At 44.8% G+C, this 19,573-nt stretch overlaps 1 protein-coding gene and 1 long non-coding RNA gene across 2 annotated transcripts; one reads left to right on the top strand and one right to left on the bottom strand.

The window, feature by feature from the left end:
* The first annotated feature begins 2,389 nt into the window (after positions 1 to 2,389).
* Positions 2,390 to 13,697, top strand: LOC109882599 (GMP reductase 1). The gene is made up of 9 exons (XM_031812214.1): positions 2,390 to 2,776; positions 7,572 to 7,691; positions 8,894 to 8,977; positions 9,464 to 9,637; positions 9,915 to 9,996; positions 10,779 to 10,885; positions 11,116 to 11,158; positions 11,360 to 11,519; positions 12,175 to 13,697. Exons 1-9 carry the CDS (start codon positions 2,690 to 2,692, stop codon positions 12,353 to 12,355), a joined length of 1,038 nt encoding a protein of 345 aa, XP_031668074.1. The 5' UTR covers positions 2,390 to 2,689; the 3' UTR covers positions 12,356 to 13,697.
* An 843-nt stretch (positions 13,698 to 14,540) lies between these two features.
* Positions 14,541 to 15,772, bottom strand: LOC116359326 (uncharacterized). The gene is made up of 2 exons (XR_004206682.1): positions 15,543 to 15,772; positions 14,541 to 15,450 (listed from the first exon to the last, which is right to left on the bottom strand). It is a non-coding gene; the product is annotated as an uncharacterized LOC116359326 (long non-coding RNA).
* Between the last annotated feature and the right edge of the window lie 3,801 nt (positions 15,773 to 19,573).

The raw sequence follows: 19,573 nt of genomic DNA, 5'->3' as shown, positions 1-19,573 counted from the left end.
TTTTATTTTCCCCCAGCACAAGGTGCACCTGTGTAATGATTGTGCTGTTTTAATCAGCTTCTTGATATGCCAGCTTCTTGATTATCTTGGCACAGGGGAAATGCTCACTACCGGGGATGTAAACAGATTTGTGCACAATTTGAGAGAAATAAGCTTGTTGTTCATTATATGTATACTTTACACTCCATTGTATGTTTATCTTTATCTCTGGTATATAAATGTGATGTCTCTGACCATAGTGTTGAAATCGTCATTACATTAGACTAGAAGAGTGTACCAGACCAGGTAAATAGTCTTTATTAGATTTTTTTTTTTATCAGGGCCCATAGGGCTGTAATGAAGTAGTGCACTATATAGGGTGTCTGTTGGGATGGATGTTCCCACTGTCTTACACAGATGAGTTACTCAATCTATCTTCTGGCCTGCAGCGAGTTCAAACAATGTACCATACCAGGCCTGTTACCAGTCTACAGAGGTCACAGTATTGCTTCTCATACCATCCTGCATCCCACTGCTGGCTTGCTCAGATCTAAACATGGTTTGTCTCTGGATGCTGCTGGAAGTGGTGTTGGAGGGCCAGTAGGAGGCACCCTTTCCTCTGCTCTAAAAAAAAAAACATCCCAATGACCCAGGACAGTGTTTGGGGACATTGCCCTGTGTAGCGTGTCGTCTTTCGGATGAGACGTTAAACGGGTGTCCTGACTCTCTGTGGTCACTAAAGATCCCATGGCACTTAATTACAAGAGTAGGGGTGTTAACCCTGATGTCCTGACTAAATTCCCAATCTGGCCTTCATACCATCATGGACACTTAATCATGTATGAGCTGCCAATTGGCTCATACATCCTCTCCCCTGTAACTATTCCCCAGGTCGTTGCTGTAAATGAGAAAATGTTCTCAGTCAACTTAACTGGTAAAATAAGGGTTAAATGAAATTGAGAAGAATTCTCTACCAAAGCTCTTCATTTCTTTTTAAATAGCTATTTACACTATGTACCTGAAGAATGGATTTCAATTTGTTGATCAATGATTTCTGTAGTTAAGGTTCTGTTCTGTATTTAAAGTTCTGTTTTAATGAGTTGACATTTTTAACCAAGATTTCATATTTATTTTCAAGTATTAATAAAATATTTATTTTGTAACTTAATGTTTCATTTGTGAGTATTTTCTATCAGTTGTGAACTAGTCTCAAGATGTCATAGAGATCCTAAAGGAGTTGTGTTTGCACTGAGCAATGCTGTTACTGATAACCTAAAGACAGATATCTGAGTGACAACCTCCATCGATGATTAGGGGAGACTGGGGGAAATTGTAAAAGTGTATTTTGCTCAGAGACCCCTTGAAGTAGGCCAGTCATGTTTTTATCATTAGGGAAAGGGGGGGGGGATACCTAGTCAGTTGTACAACTGAAATGTGTCTTCTGCGTTTTAACCCAACCCCTCTGAATCAGAGAGGTGCGGGGGGGGGGGGGCTGCCTTAATCAACATCCACGTCTTCAGCGGGAACAGTGGGTTAACTGGGGGAACAGTGGGTTAACTGCCTGGCTCTGGCTGCTTGGCTCATTTAACACTGCGTTACTTTTGTCCCCAACCCAGCAGCCATGGCAATGTGCCAACCAAGAGACTACAAGAGTGACATGTCAGTAACCATGTTTCTGTCACATTTTGAAAGATAACCAATTCAATACTTTAAAATGGGTGAAATAAAATATTAATTTGACATGTAAAAAAATAATTTTTAAAACCTTAGGCTACACACAATGTGAACTACTGCTCATTTGAATAACTTTTTGTTGAATTCCTTAAAGTTAGGGTAGCCTATGGGATGCAGGGTGAAGATATCATCATTTGTTAAAGTGATCATTTGTGTTAAATACTAACTAAATGGAAAATGTCTCGTTGAATACGTTCCGCAGTTATTAGGACATTTCTTGGTGGGACTGGAACAGTTTGTATTTCATCTGTTTCCTCATGAAAAGAAACTCCCTTTCCCCACCTAGTGGTGTGGTTGGGTAATACATCCTATTTCATTATGTGATTCAGGTTCCATTTTCTCAATATTTGAGAAACTATTTTGATTATATAGTTGAGGATGATGAATAGCATGATACAATGAAGAGGATGATGATGATCATTTTATCCATAGGATAATAACACATAGAATTAATGCAAAGTAATGCATAGAATTTGGCCTTCAGTGACCCATTAAAAAAACATTTTGGGGTTTCCTACCTTGTGAATGTTTTAGTGTATATACCTCACCCCATCCCCTCTGAGAATGTTGACTGACTCAAGCACTTCCTGGTTCTGTTAGCAGCTGTGCTGTTCTCTGCAGTGATAGGTCCATCTGACATGGATGTGTGTCAGATGGCCAGTGACAATACCACTTCTACTAGTGCTGCAACTGCGGCTGCCTCCCTCTGCACTGCTCTCAATTATATATATGAGAGAGAGAGACAGAGAGAGAGAGAGAGAGAGACCAAATAAAGCCATAGGTGCGTGTGCTGCTAGGAGGGGAGAGCCTGTTAAGCATGCTATAAATATTTAATGCATCTGGAGGTTCAGGGTTGGCTACTGTCTGGGTCTCAGCAGACCACATCACAGGCTCTATGTGGATCTAGTGATTCATAGAATTATTGATTTATTGGACTGGGACAGGGATTGGACCATCCCGGAGGTAACAGGCCATCATGCCTCGGATAGACATGGATGTGAAGCTGGACTTTAAAGATGTCCTGTTCAGACCCAAGAGAAGCAGCCTGAAGAGCAGGTCAGAGGTAAGGTGTTATAAACCAGCCTTTATAGCTGCTGTTGTAGATGTCTGTGTTTTGCCTTGTCAGCACAGAAAAGAGAAAGGTGGAGCCATGGTGGACTCCCAAGGGGGCCAAGAACATCAAGTCTTATGTTCAAATCTGCGTTGAATCACAAATGACATACTAACTAGCCCAAGCCAGCTGTGTTGGGTGGGTCAGTTGTGGAGGGTCAGTGATGAAAGATACCATAGGATTCCATATAGAACTGGTGATGTAGAGGATATATGTGTAGAACATACTCTATGGTTCCTTAGCTTGCTACAGCAGAACACAGTAACCTTCCCTGTGTGTGTGGAGGTCACCTTCCCATAAGCGGGACTTGTATGGGCGTGTGTGTGCGCCTGTGCGTGCATGCTTGTGTGTGTTTGACTCTTTATGTTGGTCTTTGTGTGTGTGTGTGTGTGTGTGTGCATACGTCAATGTGTGTGTCTATTTGTGCCTTCTCCCACTGCCTGCCTGGCACAGAGTTCACAATGTTCTGTCTGGCTAGCGCCTGTCAACACCTATACCTCTATGTAATGACATGAGACAAACATGACATGACACGGCAGGATATGAGACATGACACGGCAGGATATGAGACATGACACGGCAGGATATGAGACATGACACGGCAGGATATGAGACATGACACGGCAGGATATGAGACATGACACGGCAGGATATGAGACATGACACGGCAGGATATGAGACATGACACGGCAGGATATGAGACATGACACGGCAGGATATGAGACGGCAGGATATGAGACATGACACGGCGAGATATGAGACATGACACGGCAGGATATGAGACATGACACGGCGGGATATGAGACATGACACGGCAGGATATGACACGGCAGGATATGAGACATGACACGGTGGGATATGAGACATGACACGGTGGGATATGAGACATGACACGGCAGAATATGAGACATGACACGGCGAGATATGAGACATGACACGGCGGGATATGAGACATGACACGGCGAGATATGAGACATGACACGGCGGGATATGAGACATGACACGGTGGGATATGAGACATGACACGGCGAGATATGAGACATGACACGGCGGGATATGAGACATGACACGGTGGGATATGAGACATGACACGGCAGAATATGAGACATGACACGGCGAGATATGAGACATGACACGGCGGGATATGAGACATGACACGGCGAGATATGAGACATGACACGGTGGGATATGAGACATGACACGGCAGGATATGACACTGCGGGATATGAGACATGACACGGCGAGATATGACACGGCAGGATATGAGACATGACACGGTGGGATATGAGACATGACACGGCAGGATATGAGACATGACACGGCAGGATATGAGACATGACACGGTGGGATATGAGACATGACACGGCAGGATATGAGACATGACACGGCAGGATATGACACGGCGTGATATGACACATGACACGGCGGGATATGAGACATGACACGGTGGGATATGAGACATGACACGGCAGGATATGAGACATGACACGGCAGGATATGAGACATGACACGGCAGGATATGAGACGGCGGGATATGAGACATGACACGGCAGGATATGACACGGCAGGATATGAGACATGACACGACGAGATATGAGACATGACACGGCAGGATATGACACGGCAGGATATGAGACATGACACGGTGGGATATGAGACATGACACGGTGGGATATGAGACATGACACGGTGGGATATGAGACATGACACGGTAGGATATGAGACATGACACGGCAGGATATGACACGGCAGGATATGAGACATGACACGGTGGGATATGAGACATGACACGGCAGAATATGAGACATGACACGGCGAGATATGAGACATGACACGGTGGGATATGAGACATGACACGGTGGGATATGAGACATGACACGGCGAGATATGAGACATGACACGGCGGGATATGAGACATGACACGGTGGGATATGAGATGACACGGCAGGATATGAGACATGACACGGCAGGATATGAGACATGACACGGTGGGATATGAGACATGACACGGCAGGATATGACACTGCGGGATATGAGACATGACACGGCGAGATATGACACGGCAAGATATGAGACATGACACGGTGGGATATGAGACATGACACGGCAGGATATGAGACATGACACGGCAGGATATGAGACATGACACGGTGGGATATGAGACATGACACGGCAGGATATGAGACATGACACGGCAGGATATGACACGGCGTGATATGACACATGACACGGCGGGATATGAGACATGACACGGTGGGATATGAGACATGACACGGCAGGATATGAAACATGACACGGCAGGATATGAGACATGACACGGCAGGATATGAGACATGACACGGTGGGATATGAGACATGACACGGCAGGATATGAGACATGACACGGCAGGATATGACACGGCGTGATATGACACATGACACGGCGGGATATGAGACATGACACGGCAGGATATGACACGGCGGGATATGACACATGACACGGCGGGATATGACACGGCGGGATATGACACATGACACGGCGGGATATGAGACATGACACGGCGGGATATGAGACATGACACGGCGGGATATGAGACATGACACGGCGGGATATGAGACATGACACGGCAGGATATGAGACATGACACGGTAGGATGTGAGACATGACACGGCAGGATATGAGACATGACACGGCGTGATATGAGACATGACACGGCGTGATATGAGACATGACACGGCGGGATATGACACATGACACGGCAGGATATGAGACATGACACGGCAGGATATGAGACATGACACGGCGGGATATGACACATGACACTCTGAGTTAAACGCTAACTAAATGGAATATGCCTCATTGTTGACAACAATCCACAGGCTGTTATTAGGATATTTGTGTGTGTGTGTGTGTGTGTGTGTGTGTGTGTGTGTGTGTGTGTGTGTGTGTGTGTGTGTGTGTGTGTGTGTGTGTGTGTGTGTGTGTGTGTGTGTGTGACTGTTCCACAGCCTTTTTTTCAGGTAAGATACCAAAAATAATAATTTATAGTTGAATGAACATATGAGACAAATAGAGAAAACCCATCCCTTTAAGTTGGCTGAATTCTTTTCCTGCGTTTTCTCATATTAGAGATATTGTTGGGCCTACTAAAAAAGTTCAGGTAACACTTTGACCGAAGAGTTGAGTAAACTTAAACAAGGCTTTGGTACCAGTTACTGAATAAGGATTGGTTGAAACAACTACATTTGTGGGTGTTTCTATTTTATATATATTTTTTTTTACAGTACATGACATGAGAGAGTCAGGCTTGCACCTTATTCCCATATGGCACGATATTCCCTATATAGTTCACTTATTTTGACCAGGGCCCATAGGGGACAGTGAGTGTGACACTGAGTGGCACCCTATTCCCTATATAATGCACCATAGGGCTCTCAAATGTAGAGTACTATATAGGGTGCCATTTGGGACGTAGACAGAGACACTGTTAATCTGTTCTGTCCTACATGTGAGGTTCTATTTGCTTATTCATTCAGGGGGAACCCAGACAGGCTGATTCAGGGTGAACCCAGACAGGCTGATTCAGGGTGAACCCAGACAGGTTGATTCAGGGTGAACCCAGACAGGCTGATTCAGGGTGAACCCAGACAGGCTGATTCAGGGGGAACCCAGACAGGCTGATTCAGGGGGAACCCAGACAGGCTGATTCAGGGTGAACCCAGACAGGCTGATTCAGGGGGAACCCAGACAGGCTGATTCAGGGGGAACCCAGACAGGCTGATTCACAGTGAACCCAGACAGGCTGAGGTTCAGACTGATTCCTGATTAACCCAGACAGGCTGATTCATGGTGAACACAGGCAGGCTGATTCATGATGAACCCATTCAGGCTGATTCATGGGGAACCCAGACAGGCTGATTCAGGCTGATTCACGGTTAACCCAGGCAGCCTGATGCTCAGGCTGATTCATGGTGAACCAAGGCAGGCTGAGGCTCAGGCTGATGTATGGTGAACCCAGGCAGCCTGATGCTCAGGCTGATTCATGATGAAGCCAGGCAGGCTGAGGAAACAATGAGACATCATCATCAGAGGATTGAGATCAAGGCTTTTTTTAACGTGTCGTTTTACTGTAGTTGACACAATATTATGCTTTTAGCATATGGCCATACACTCACTAGCAGCCATTGGTTCGTTGATTAGTCATTGAATTAGATTGAAGGATGGATAATAGGTTATTTGTTGCCAGCATTGTCATACATTTTATCCCGGATGGAGAGACATCTCGGGGAGAAATATCAACATATGTTTGTTTTAATAGTTTTATAATAATTCTACTTCAATACCAGTGGTCTAACTTCTTTACACCATCAAATAGTTTCAATACAGGCCGTCACTCTGGGGGCAAATCCAGCAAACATCACCTGTATGTTATACATTACCACAACTTAACTGGTCTTCCCAATCCTCTCATGTTATGTCAACTGTCCTGACTTCAGGCAGTATTCCCACAACTTCTAATGCTAAATGCCTGTGTGGTTTCCTCTTCGATTCTTACTTTTTAGGATGTGCATTTGTACCTTTTGGTGTTTTGATAGACGTTGAATGAATAAAATGTGTGATTTATTGGCTTGCGTCCCAAATGGCACCCTCTGTTCTCTATGTAGTGCACATAGGGCTCTGGTCAGAAGTAGTGCACTATATAGGGAATAGTGTCCCATTTGGGATACACTAGGATTATTTATTGTTACTGTGCTCCCCTCCTCACAGGTGGACCTACGGAGGACGTTCACGTTCCGTAATTCCAAACAGAGTTACCATGGCATCCCCATCATCGCTGCCAACATGGACACCACGGGTACCTTTGAGATGGCACAGGTCCTCAGCAAGGTTAGCACTATACCGTTTGGGATTGTGCATTCCAAATGGCACTCTATTCCCAAATGGCACTCTATTCCCAAATGGCACTCTATTCCCAAATGGCACCCTATTCCCAAAATGGCACCCTATTCCCAAAATGGCACCCTATTCCCAAAATGGCACCCTATTCCCAAAATGGCACCCTTTCCCAAAATGGCACCCTATTCCAAAATGGCACCCTATTCCAAAATGGCACCCTATTCCCAAAATGGCACCCTATTCCCAAAATGGCACCCTATTCCCAAAATGGCACCCTATTCCCAAAATGGCACCCTATTCCAAAATGGCACCCTATTCCCACAGGGCTCTGGTCAATAGTCAAATCAACTTAAATTGATTTGCAAATAGTCTGGGTAGTCATTTGATTTTCTGTTTAGGAGTCTCATGGCTTGGGGGTAGAAGCTATTTAGGAGCCGCTTGGACCTAGACTTTGCGCTCCGGTACCGCTTGCCGTGCGGTAGCAGAGAGAACAGTCTATGACTAGGGTGGCTGGAGTCTTTGACCATTTTTAGGGCCTTCCTCTGACACCACCTGGTATAGAGGTCCTGAATGGCAGGAAGCTTGGCCTCGGTGATGTACTGGGCCGTACGCACTACCCTCTGTAGTGCCTTGCGGTCTGAGGCCGAGCAGTTGCCATACCAGGCATTGATGCAACCCGTCAGGATGCTCTCGATGGTGCAGCTGTAAAACCTTTTGAGGATCTGAGGACCCATGCCAAACCTTGCCATGGTAAGGGTCAGGGAGTTTCTACTGACCACATGATCAGACCTGGACACATGCCATGGTAAGGGTCAGGGAGTTTCTACTGACCACATGATCAGACCTGGAAAAACTCCAGTGGTTCTGTTGATTCTCTGTCAACAACAACAACAACAACAACAAGTCCAGTCATCCCCAGGTCTGCTTCAGTGAAGTCTTGACCACCTGATGACCTGTGAAAGAGAAGCCAGGGTGATGACCTGTGAATGGGTAGCCAGGGTGATGACCTGTGAATGGGTTGCCAGGGTGATGACCTGTGAATGGGTAGCCAGGGTGATGACCTGTGAAAGGGTTGCCAGGGTAATGACCTGTGAAAGAGTTGCCAAGGTGATGACCTGTGAAAGGTCAGTTGCCAGAGGACTAAGTAACGCTGTGAATTTCCGTTCTTCTTGTTTCTCTACATTCTCCTCTAGCAAACTCTCTTCACCGCCATGCAGAAGCACTACACTGTGGAGGAGTGGAAGGCTTTTGCAGCCAAGTTTCCAAAATGTTTGGAGGTTTGTAATAATCCCAGACAACAATGTTTGGAGGTTTGTAATAATCCCAGACAACAATGTTTGGAGGTTTGTAATAATCCCAGACAACAATGTTTGGAGGACAGCTAGAATTGCCTTCATACAGCATTTTCATGACCTCATGCAACAGTGGTGTCCCCAGGGTTGAATAATGTATTGAATTCAGGAGTTGTTATGGAAATAGTGGGTGGCCCATGGTAATGTTTCTAACGCTTATAAGGACTAGTGCTCTGATTTGTTATGGGAGTGCTTATAGTAGCACCCATAGAAATATAATTGCTAGAACGGCCACCCCTTTACAAGTCAATGATGCCATGACTGGTAGCCATTTTGAGTTTCCCCCATGAGTTTACCAGTCAAATCAGAGGCTCCAGACCCGTTCTAATGATTCTATTTCTACGGTAGCACCTCCATCCTTCCAACCCTGGTTGTTCTCTCACACTGCCGGCCTGTCCCCATCCCCCTCAGCACGTAGCGGTCAGTTCAGGCAGCGGTCAAGCCGACCTGGAGAAGCTGTGCAGCGTCCTGGAGGCCGTCTCTGACATCAGATTCGTCTGTCTGGACGTTGCCAACGGCTACTCTGAACACTTTGTGGAGTTTGTCAAAACCGTCAGGGGGAGGTTTCCTCAACACACTATCATGGTGAGGCTGTTCCATCAAGTTAACACAAAGCAGAACAGCTTTCCAAGACTTCATTTGCTTATGTCATTTTAATTACTGCAAATATTCTAACATGTGCAATGTGATGTGCCATGCAATGTTAAACTATCACCTGTTTGGTAGTTAGTTGGTTTGGTAGCTGTATAGGGATTCTAAATGCTATGACTGTGTCTGTCTGTGTGTCTGTCTGTGTGTCTGTCTGTGTGTCTGTCTGTGTGTCTGTCTGTGTGTCTGTCTGTGTGTCTCTAACTGTGGTCAGGCTGGCAACGTGGTGACAGGAGAGATGGTGGAGGAGCTGATCCTGGCAGGAGCTGACATCATTAAAGTGGGTATTGGGCCAGGTGGGTCTGTTACTCTGGTACTCTGTTACTCTGTCTGTTACTCTGGTACTCCGTATGTTACTCTGTTACTCTGTCTGTTACTCCATATGTTACTCTGTTACCCTGTCTGTTACTCTGGTACTCTGTCTGTTACTCTGGTACTCTGTTACTCTGTCTGGTACTCTGTCTGTTACTCTGTCTGTTACTCTGGTACTCTGGTACTCTGTCTGGTACTCTGTTACTCTGTCCGTTACTCTGTCTGTTACTCCGGTACTCCGTCTGGTACTCTGTTACTCTGTCTGGTACTCTCTGTTACTCTGGCACTCTGTCTGTTACTCTGTTACTCTGTCTGGTACTCTGTATGTTACTCTCTGTTACTCTGTCTGTTACTCTGTCTGTTACTCTGTCTGGTACTCTGTATGTTACTCTCTGTTACTCTGTCTGTTACTCTGTCTGTTACTCTGTCTGGTACTCTGTATGTTACTCTCTGTTACTCTGTCTGTTACTCTGTCTGTTACTCTGTCTGTTACTCTGTCTGGTACTCTGTATGTTACTCTCTGTTACTCTGTCTGTTACTCTGTCTGTTACTCTGTCTGTTACTCTGTATGTTACTCTCTGTTACTCTGTCTGTTACTCTGTCTGTTACTCTGTCTGTTACTCTGTCTGTTACTCTAGCACCCTCTTCCCTGCACAGTGTACTATATGGAGTCATGAGTTCACCAGGGCTCCCTTCAAGAGAGAAAAATACTTCAGCTGAGTGCATTCAGCTCCTGACAAACTGCCACGTCATGATTCCCCTCTAGGTTCTGTGTGTACGACGCGCATTAAAACGGGAGTGGGATACCCCCAGCTCAGTGCTGTCATAGAGTGTGCAGACTCCGCCCACGGCCTGAAGGCTCACATCATCTCAGTGAGTGACCTCTGACCTCAAGAACCTTCTGACATTCTGACCTCTTGGGTCAGATTCAGGAGGGTTCAACGCACTTGCACAATACATGTATCTACACAACATTTCTATCTGAACGAACCCAGGGGTTAAAGGTGCTGGAGCTCGGGTTACGCTTGGCTTTCCCTTTGAGACATTAAACCACTGAACGTTCCCACAATGCTTGCTCAATATGTTTTGTTTTATCTCACCAGGATGGCGGATGCAGCTGTCCTGGGGATGTGGCTAAGGCATTTGGTGAGTCCTGGTTTGATAAATCATACTATCATAGTGACATTGTGTGTGTGTGTGTGTGTCCTATTCTTTATGGTGCCTGGTCATTGTAGTGCACTATATTGGTGATAGGATGCATTTGGAACGCATGCATTGTGTTGTGTCACTCAAAAATACTGCCTTGCCTGCCCCTCTCTCAACAGGGTTGTGTGTGTGTGATTCTAGGCGCTGGAGCTGATTTTGTGATGCTGGGGGGCATGCTGGCTGGCCACGACCAGTGTGCCGGGGAGGTCATTGAGAAGAATGGCAGAAAGGTCCAGCTGTTCTATGGGATGAGCTCTGACACGGCCATGAAGAAACATGTAGGGGGAGTGGCAGAGTACAGGTAAACAGTACTCATTAGGTAGGTGCTTATATCTGTCCTGTCTTACACGTGGGGGGGGGGCATATCCCGTTCTCCCTGAGATGCCCTCGGAGAGTGAGGTCAAAGCCAGGGCCCTGGAGAAATGAGTGTTAAGTGCCTTGCTCAAGGGCACATCAACAGATTGTTTTCACCTTGCCGGGGTGGGGATTCAAAGTAGCAACCTTACGGTTAATGGTCCAATGATCTAACCGCTAGGCCAGTGGTTCCCAGCCTTCTTCGGGTTACTGTACCACCGACTGAATTTAGCTCTGCCTGGAGTACCCCTGAAGTACCCCCTTGTGCATTTTACCAGAAGGCCTATGGTCTCATGAGTCTTCTCAAGTACCCCTGGGGGTCCTTGTACCCCTGGTTGGGAACCCCTGCACCAGCCTACCTTCCACCCACACTATATAAATACAGTATCCTTTCTGTTTTTCTTACAGTAACTTACAAGCAAGCGAAATCCTTCACAAAATGTTCATTTAGTAGTTAGCTCTGGTCTGTTTAGGACAAAACTGTAGATGATGTCGAAGACCTAAGAAATCAATGTGCCTGATCAACCCAATGGAAAGACCATAGATTTATTGACAAGTTTTCCCCTCTTCCTCAATCCCTCCATACCCCTCTCCTCCTACAGAGCATCAGAGGGCAGGACGGTGGAGGTACCGTACAGGGGGGATGTAGAGGCCACCATCAGGGACATTCTGGGTGGTCTGCGCTCCACCTGCACCTACGTAGGAGCTGCCAAACTGAAGGAGCTCAGTCGCAGGACCACCTTTATCAGAGTCACACAGCAGGCCAGCCACATGTTCACATAGTAGTAAATAGACGGACGGATGGAGGGACGGACAACATGAACTTTCTTGTTTCAATTGTGCTGATTTAACTTAAAGTGTGAATCTAGAGCAATATTTATGTGAATGCATGCGTTTTTTTTGTTGCCTGTACACAATAAACAGAAAGAGGAGAAACAGAATGAAATACCAACCTGGACTCAGGGGTAGACATAGTAAACTTATATCCGTGACACTCCAAATAGTATGATATGTAACGTTTGGCATGCTTTTCAATTGTGGATGTCCATCTTCCATTTCGTACAATATGTTACGAATTTGCAAAACGTATGATATGTTATGAATTCTAATTTGTTGAGGCTAAAGTTATCTAGGTGGCTAATGTTAGCCAGGTTAGGGGTTAAGGTTAGGAGTTAGGTTAAGGTTACGGGAAGGGTTAGCTAACATGTTAAGTAGTTGCAAAGTTGCAAAAAATTGGTAAGTAGTTCCAAAGTTGCTAATTAGATAAAATTCAAAAATTGTCTGTGATGTTATTCATACACACAGCCTTTGGGTTGCTTGATGTTCATGTTTTACACCTACCCAACCTGACCAACCACTCTACTTTAGTTTTTTGTCTTAAGTAACCTTCTGTCTTATGTAACCATACCAAATGTAACATATTATAATAAATTGAGTGTTTTCGAAATCTGGATTTCCATTTACTATGTTACGTGTAGTCTATGACACCAGGCTGGGAAAACAGTGCTAGAGTATGTTACGTGTAGTCTGAGACCAGGCTGGAAAAACAGAGTGCTAGAGTATGTTACATGTAGTCTATGAGACCAGGCTGGAAAAACAGAGTGCTAGAGTATGTTACGTGTAGTCTATGAGACCAGGCTGGAAAAACAGAGTGCTAGAGTATGTTACGTGTAGTCTATGAGACCAGGCTGGAAAAACAGAGGTGCTAGAGTATGTTACGTGTAGTCTATGAGACCAGGCTGGAAAAACAGAGTGCTAGAGTATGTTACGTGTTGTCTATGAGACCAGGCTGGAAAAACAGAGTGCTAGAGTATGTTACGTGTAGTCTATGAGACCAGGCTGGAAAAACAGAGGTGCTAGAGTATGTTACGTGTAGTCTATGAGACCAGGCTGGAAAAACAGAGTGCTAGGGTATGTTACGTGTAGTCTATGAGACCAGGCTGGAAAAACAGAGGTGCTAGAGTATGTTACGTGTAGTCTATGAGACCAGGCTGGAAAAACAGAGTGCTAGAGTATGTTACGTGTTGTCTATGAGACCAGGCTGGAAAAACAGAGTGCTAGAGTATGTTACGTGTAGTCTATGAGACCAGGCTGGAAAAACAGAGTGCTAGAGTAAGCACTCTAGCTCCTCTTGGAAGACGAATGACAGAATTTCAGTTGACTCTGTTATTTATTACTCTGAGTATACAGAGACAATACATTTGTTAATGTTCTTTTGTGTTTCTTTAAACAAATTTGTTGAAATCTAAATGAAACGTTTAAAAAATGACCACTGAAATATTTTGTCCATAAACCTACAAAACCTCTCTAAGAAAGAGACCATAGAACATACAGAACAGATTGGAGTATATCCTACAAATTAAACCGTAAAACCACAGTTAGAAAAGCAACTTTGAAGTCTTCAATGCCTCTTGTTTCCTGTTTCCTGTTGTACATAAATGTATCTTACATATGAGGTACACAAAAAAGTTATTTCACAACCTTTTTTGGGGTTTGCGGACCAATGCGTGAACATTTTTTAAATCACAGATTGTACAATAATAACAATGATCCTATTTTGTATAATATCTACAACAATGTTTATATTTTAGCACATACATATCTCAGGGAAAAACAGTCAATAGGCGGTGTCTGTTTCTCTGCCAGTTCACCTGATTATTGGCAAGATGCAAACAACAGTCTAATAATCTCTATTCATTCTATTCTCTCTCTCTCTCTCCCTCCTCTCTCGCTCTCTTCCTCTCTCTCCTCTCCTCTCTCTCTCGCTCTCCCTCCTCTCTTTCTCTCACTCTCCCTCCTCTCTTGCTCTCTCTCTCCCTCCTCTCTCGCTCTCACTCTCCCTCCTCTCTTGTTCTCTCTCTCCCTCCTCTCTTGCTCTCTCTCTCTCAATGAATTTGAAAATATCCAATAGCTTTCTGTGATGATAAACAGTTTTATGATAATCACACACACACACACACACCATTCCTGACTTCTGTAGTAAATACTTTATTTTGGCTGTAAGAAAAATGATAAATAGTATAATTTTAAACTGAAAGAAAAGAGAGACACCTGTGAGAATTCAGTCTAAAGTAAGTTGGGTACACGAGCGGGTAGTGAGGCCAGGTAGTTACAGAATGTAGAGAAATGTCCACATGCATGTGCACAGGTTCCTCTACTGTTGAACCTATGGCACTGGTCCATATTCACTGATGATCTTGACTCTAGCTTTTTCACTTGATAGTACCATGATTACTCGGATTTGCCTGAATTAAAAGTATGAAAATATACATTTTAATGATTCATGTCACGTGAAGATACAATGTGTTCTTAGGTGACATATTGCAAGTTGAGGTTTGAGTTTTACATGGGATGTCATTCATACAAAGAACTGATGAAAGTGAATCAGAGACATTTTAGAGGGTCATTGGCTGTAATGATTTAACATGGAAAAACACAAACCTATTATTCAGGTATTGCACATACAACACAATTACAACTAAGTTAATTGTACAGGTTCACTATACCTGTAGTTCAATGTCAGTGGCTCTCCCTCCACCACCTTTTACAGTGTAAAACGTTGTATAACGTCCAGAAGAACCACTGTAAAACGTTGTATAACGTCCAGAAGAACCACTGTAAAACGTTGTATAACGTCCAGAAGAACCACTGTAAAACGTTGTATAACGTCCAGAAGAACCACTGTAAAACGTTGTATAACGTCCAGAAGAACCACTGTAAAACGTTGTATAACGTCCAGAAGAACCACAGAATGCCACCGATAAAAGGTGAAGTACAACTCACTGCAGGAGAAGCTATCAGGTAACTTACTACAGTATATCTAAAACAAGAAGGGAATGAAGACATTAAATCACAAAGAATACATCCCAAATGGCACCCTCATCGCTTTATAGTGCACTACATCTGACCATAGCCCAAAATTTGTGCACTTTATAGGAAAAGGGTGCCATTTGGGACACAAACTAGCAACAACGATACTACTAACCCTGTCCTGTAGACATTGGTTGATGTTCAGATCAATATGGTTACTCTTTGAATTGACTTTCTGGAATATGGCCTATAACTAAATTATACACACCCACATTTCTGCAAACTAACATGATTGCAACATACAGTGCCTTTGGAAAGTGTTCAGACCCCTTGACTTTTTCCACATTTTGTTACGTTACAGCCTTATTCTAAAATGGATTCAATAGTTTTTTTCCCTCATCAATCTACACACAACACGCCATACTGACATCACAATACCCCATAATGACATCACAACACGCCATACTGACAAAGCAAAACTATTTTTTGTTTTTTTGCTAATTTATAAAAATACAAAACTGAAATATCACATTTACATAAGTATTCAGACCCTTTACTCAGTACTTTGTTGAAGCACCTTTGGCAGAGATTACAGCATCAAGTCTTCTTGGGTATGACGCTACAAGCTTGGCACACCTGTATTTTGGGGAGTTTCTCCCATTCTTCTCTGCAGATCCTCTCAAGCTCTGTCAGGTTGGATGGGGAGTGTCGCTGCACAGCTATTTTCAGGTCCCTCCAGAGATGTTCGATTGGGTTCAAGTCCAGGCTCTGGCTGGGCCACTCAAGGACATTCAGAGACTTGTCCCGAAGCCACTCCTGCATTGTCTTGGCTGTGTGCTTAGGGTCATTGTCCTGTTAGAAGGTGACCCTTCGCCCCAGTCTAAGGTCCTGAGCGCACTGGAGAAGGTTTTCATCAAAGATCTCCCTGTACTTTGCTCCGTTCATCTTTCCCTCGATCCTGGCTAGCCTCCCAGTCCCTTCTGCTGAAAAACATCCCCACAGCATGATGCTGCCACCACCATGCTTCACCATAGGGATGGTACCAAGTTTCCTCCAGACGTGATGCTTAGCATTCAGTCCAACAAGTTTAATCTTGGTTTCATCAGACCAGATAATCTTGTTTCTCATGGTCAGAGTCATTTAGGTGCCTTTTGGCGAGCTCCAAGCGGGCTGTCATGTGCCTTTTACTGAGGAGTGGCTTCCATCTGGCCACCCTACCATAAAGGCCTGATTGGTGGAGTGCTGCAGAGATGGATGTCCTTCTGGAAGGTTCTCCCATCTGCACAGAGAAACTCTGGAGCTCTGTCAGAGTGACCATCTGGGTTTTTTATTTCACCTTTATTTAACCAGGTAGACTAGTTGAGAACAAGTTCTCATTTACAACTGCGACCTGGCCAAGAATAAAGCAAAGCAGTTCGACACATACAACAACACAGAGTTACACATGGAATAAACAAACATACAGTCAATAATACAGTAGAAAAGGTCTATATACAGTGTGTGCAAATGAGGTAAGATAAGAGAGGTAAGGCAATAAATAGGCCATGGTGGCGAAGTAATTACAACATACCAATTAAACACTGGAGTGATTGATGTGCAGATGAATGTGCAAGTAGAGATACTGGGGAGCAAAGGAGCAAGATAAATAAATAAATACAGTATGGGGATGAGGTAGTTGGATGGGCGATATTACAGATGGGCTATGTACAGGTGCAGTGGTCTGTGAGCTGCTCTGACAGCTGGTGCTTAAAGCTAGTGAGGGATATATTAGTCTCCAGCTTCAGTGATTTTTGCAGTTCGTTCCAGTCATTGGTAGCAGAGAACTTGAAAGGCGGCCAAAGAAGGAATTGGCTTTGGGGGTGACTAGTGAGATATACCTGCTGGAGCGCGTGCTACGAGTGGGTGCTGCTATAGTGACCAGTGAGCTGAGATAAAGGCGGGGCTTTACCTAGCAGAGTTGTAGATTACCTGGAGCCAGTGGGTTTGGCGACGAGTATGAAGCGAGGGCCAGCCAACGAGAGTATACAGGTCGCAATGGTGGGTAGTATATGGGGCTTTGGTGACAAAACGGATGGCACTGTGATAGACTGCACCCAATTTGTTGAGTAGAGTGTTGGAGGCTATTTTGTAAATGACATCGCCGAAGTCGAGGATCGGTAGGATGGTGAGTTTTACGAGGGTATGTTTGGCAGCATGAGTGAAGGATGCTTTGTTGCGAAATAGGAAGCCGATTCTAGATTTAATTTTATATTTAATTTTGGATTGGAGATGCTTAATGTGAGCCTGAAAGGAGAGTTTACAGTCTAACCAGACACCTAGGTATTTGTAGTTGTCCACATATTCTAAGTCAGAACCGTCCAGAGTAGTGATGCTGGACGGGCGGGCAGGTGCAGGCAGCGATCAGTTAAAGAGCATGCATTTAGTTTTACTTGCATTTAAGAGCAATTGGAGGCAACAGAAGGAGAGTTGTATGGCATTGAAGCTCATCTGGAGGTTAGTTAACACAGTGTCCAAAGAAGGGCCAGAAGTATACAGAATGGTGTCGTCTGCATAGATGTGGATCAGAGAATCACCAGCAGCAAGAGCAACATTATTGATATATACAGAGAAGAGAGTCGTCCCTAGAATTGAACCCTGTGGCACCTCCATAGAGACTGCCAGAGGTCGAGACAACAGGCCCTCCGATTTGACACGCTGACTCTATCTGAGAAGTAGTTGGTGAGCCAGGCGAGGCAGTCATTTGAGAAACCAAGGCTGTTTAGTCTGCCGATAAGAATGTGGTGATTGACAGAGTCGAAAGCCTTGGCCAGGTCGATGAATACGGCTGCACAGTAATGTCTCTTATTGATGGCGGTTATGGTATCGTTTAGTACCTTGAGTGTGGCTGAGGTGCACTCATGACCAGCTCTGAAACCAGACTGCATAGCGGAGAAGGTACGGTGGGATTCGAAATGGTCGGTGATCTGTTTCTTAACTTGGCTTTCAAAGACCTTAGAAAGGCAGGGTAGGATAGATATAGGTTTGTAGCAGTTTAGGTCTAGAGTGTCTCCCCCATTGAAGAGGGGGATGATAGCGGCAGCTTTCCAATCTTTGGGAATCTCAGATGATACGAAAGAGAGGTTGAACAGGCTAGTAATAGGGTTTGCAACAATTTCGGCAGATAATTTTAGAAAGAGAGGGTCCAGATTGTCTAGCCCGGCTGATTTGTAGGGGTCCAGATTTTGCCGCTCTTTCAGAACATCAGCTATCTGGATTTGGGTGAAGGAGAAATGGGGAGGCTTGGGCGAGTTGCTGTGGGGGGTGCCGGGCAGTTGACCGGGGTAGGGGTAGCCAGGTGGAAAGAACGGCCAGCCGTAGAAAAATGCTTATTAAAATGATCTATTATAGTGGATTTATCGGTGGTGACAGTGTTTCCTAGCCTCAGTGCAGTGGACAGCTGGGAGGAGGTGTTCTTATTCTCCATGGACTTTACAGTGTCCCAGAACTTTTTTGAGTTTGTGCTACAGGATGCAAATTTCTGTTTGAAAAAGCTAGCCTTAGCTTTCCTAACTGCCTGTGTATATTGGTTCCTAACTTCCCTGAAAAGTTGCATATCACGGGGGCTATTCGATGCTAATGCAGAACACCACAGGTTTTGTGCTGTTTTTGTGCTGGTCAAGGGCAGTCAGGTCTGGAGTGAACCAAGGGCTATATCTGTTCCTGGTTCTACATTTTTTGAATGGAGCATGCTTATTTAAGATGGTGAGGAAGGCACTTTTAAAGAATAACCAGGCATCTTCTGCTGACGGGATGTGTCATTCCAAGATACCCCGACCAGGTCAATTAGAAAGGCCTGCTCGCTGAAGTGTTTTAAGGAGCGTTTGACAGTGGTGAGGGGTGGTCGTTTGACCGCAGACCCATAACGGATGCAGGCAATGAGGCAGTGATCGCTGAGATCTTGGTTGAAAACAGCAGAGGTGTATTTGGAGGGCGAGTTAGTTAGGATGACATCTATGAGGGTGCCCGTGTTTACGGATTTGGGGTTGTACCTAGTAGGTTCATTGATAATTTGTGTGAGATTGAGGGCATCAAGCTTAGATTGTAGGATGGCCGGGGTGTTAAGCATGTCCCAGTTTAGGTCACCTAGCAGCACGAGCTCTGAAGATAGATGGGGGACAAATCAATTCACATATGGTGTTGAGGGCACAGCTG

This window comes from Oncorhynchus kisutch, unplaced genomic scaffold, assembly GCF_002021735.2.
Source record: "Oncorhynchus kisutch isolate 150728-3 unplaced genomic scaffold, Okis_V2 Okis02a-Okis13b_hom, whole genome shotgun sequence".
NCBI lineage: Eukaryota > Metazoa > Chordata > Actinopteri > Salmoniformes > Salmonidae > Oncorhynchus > Oncorhynchus kisutch.
Note: the sequence above shows the minus strand (reverse complement) of the source record. Positions and strands in the feature narration are given on the sequence as shown.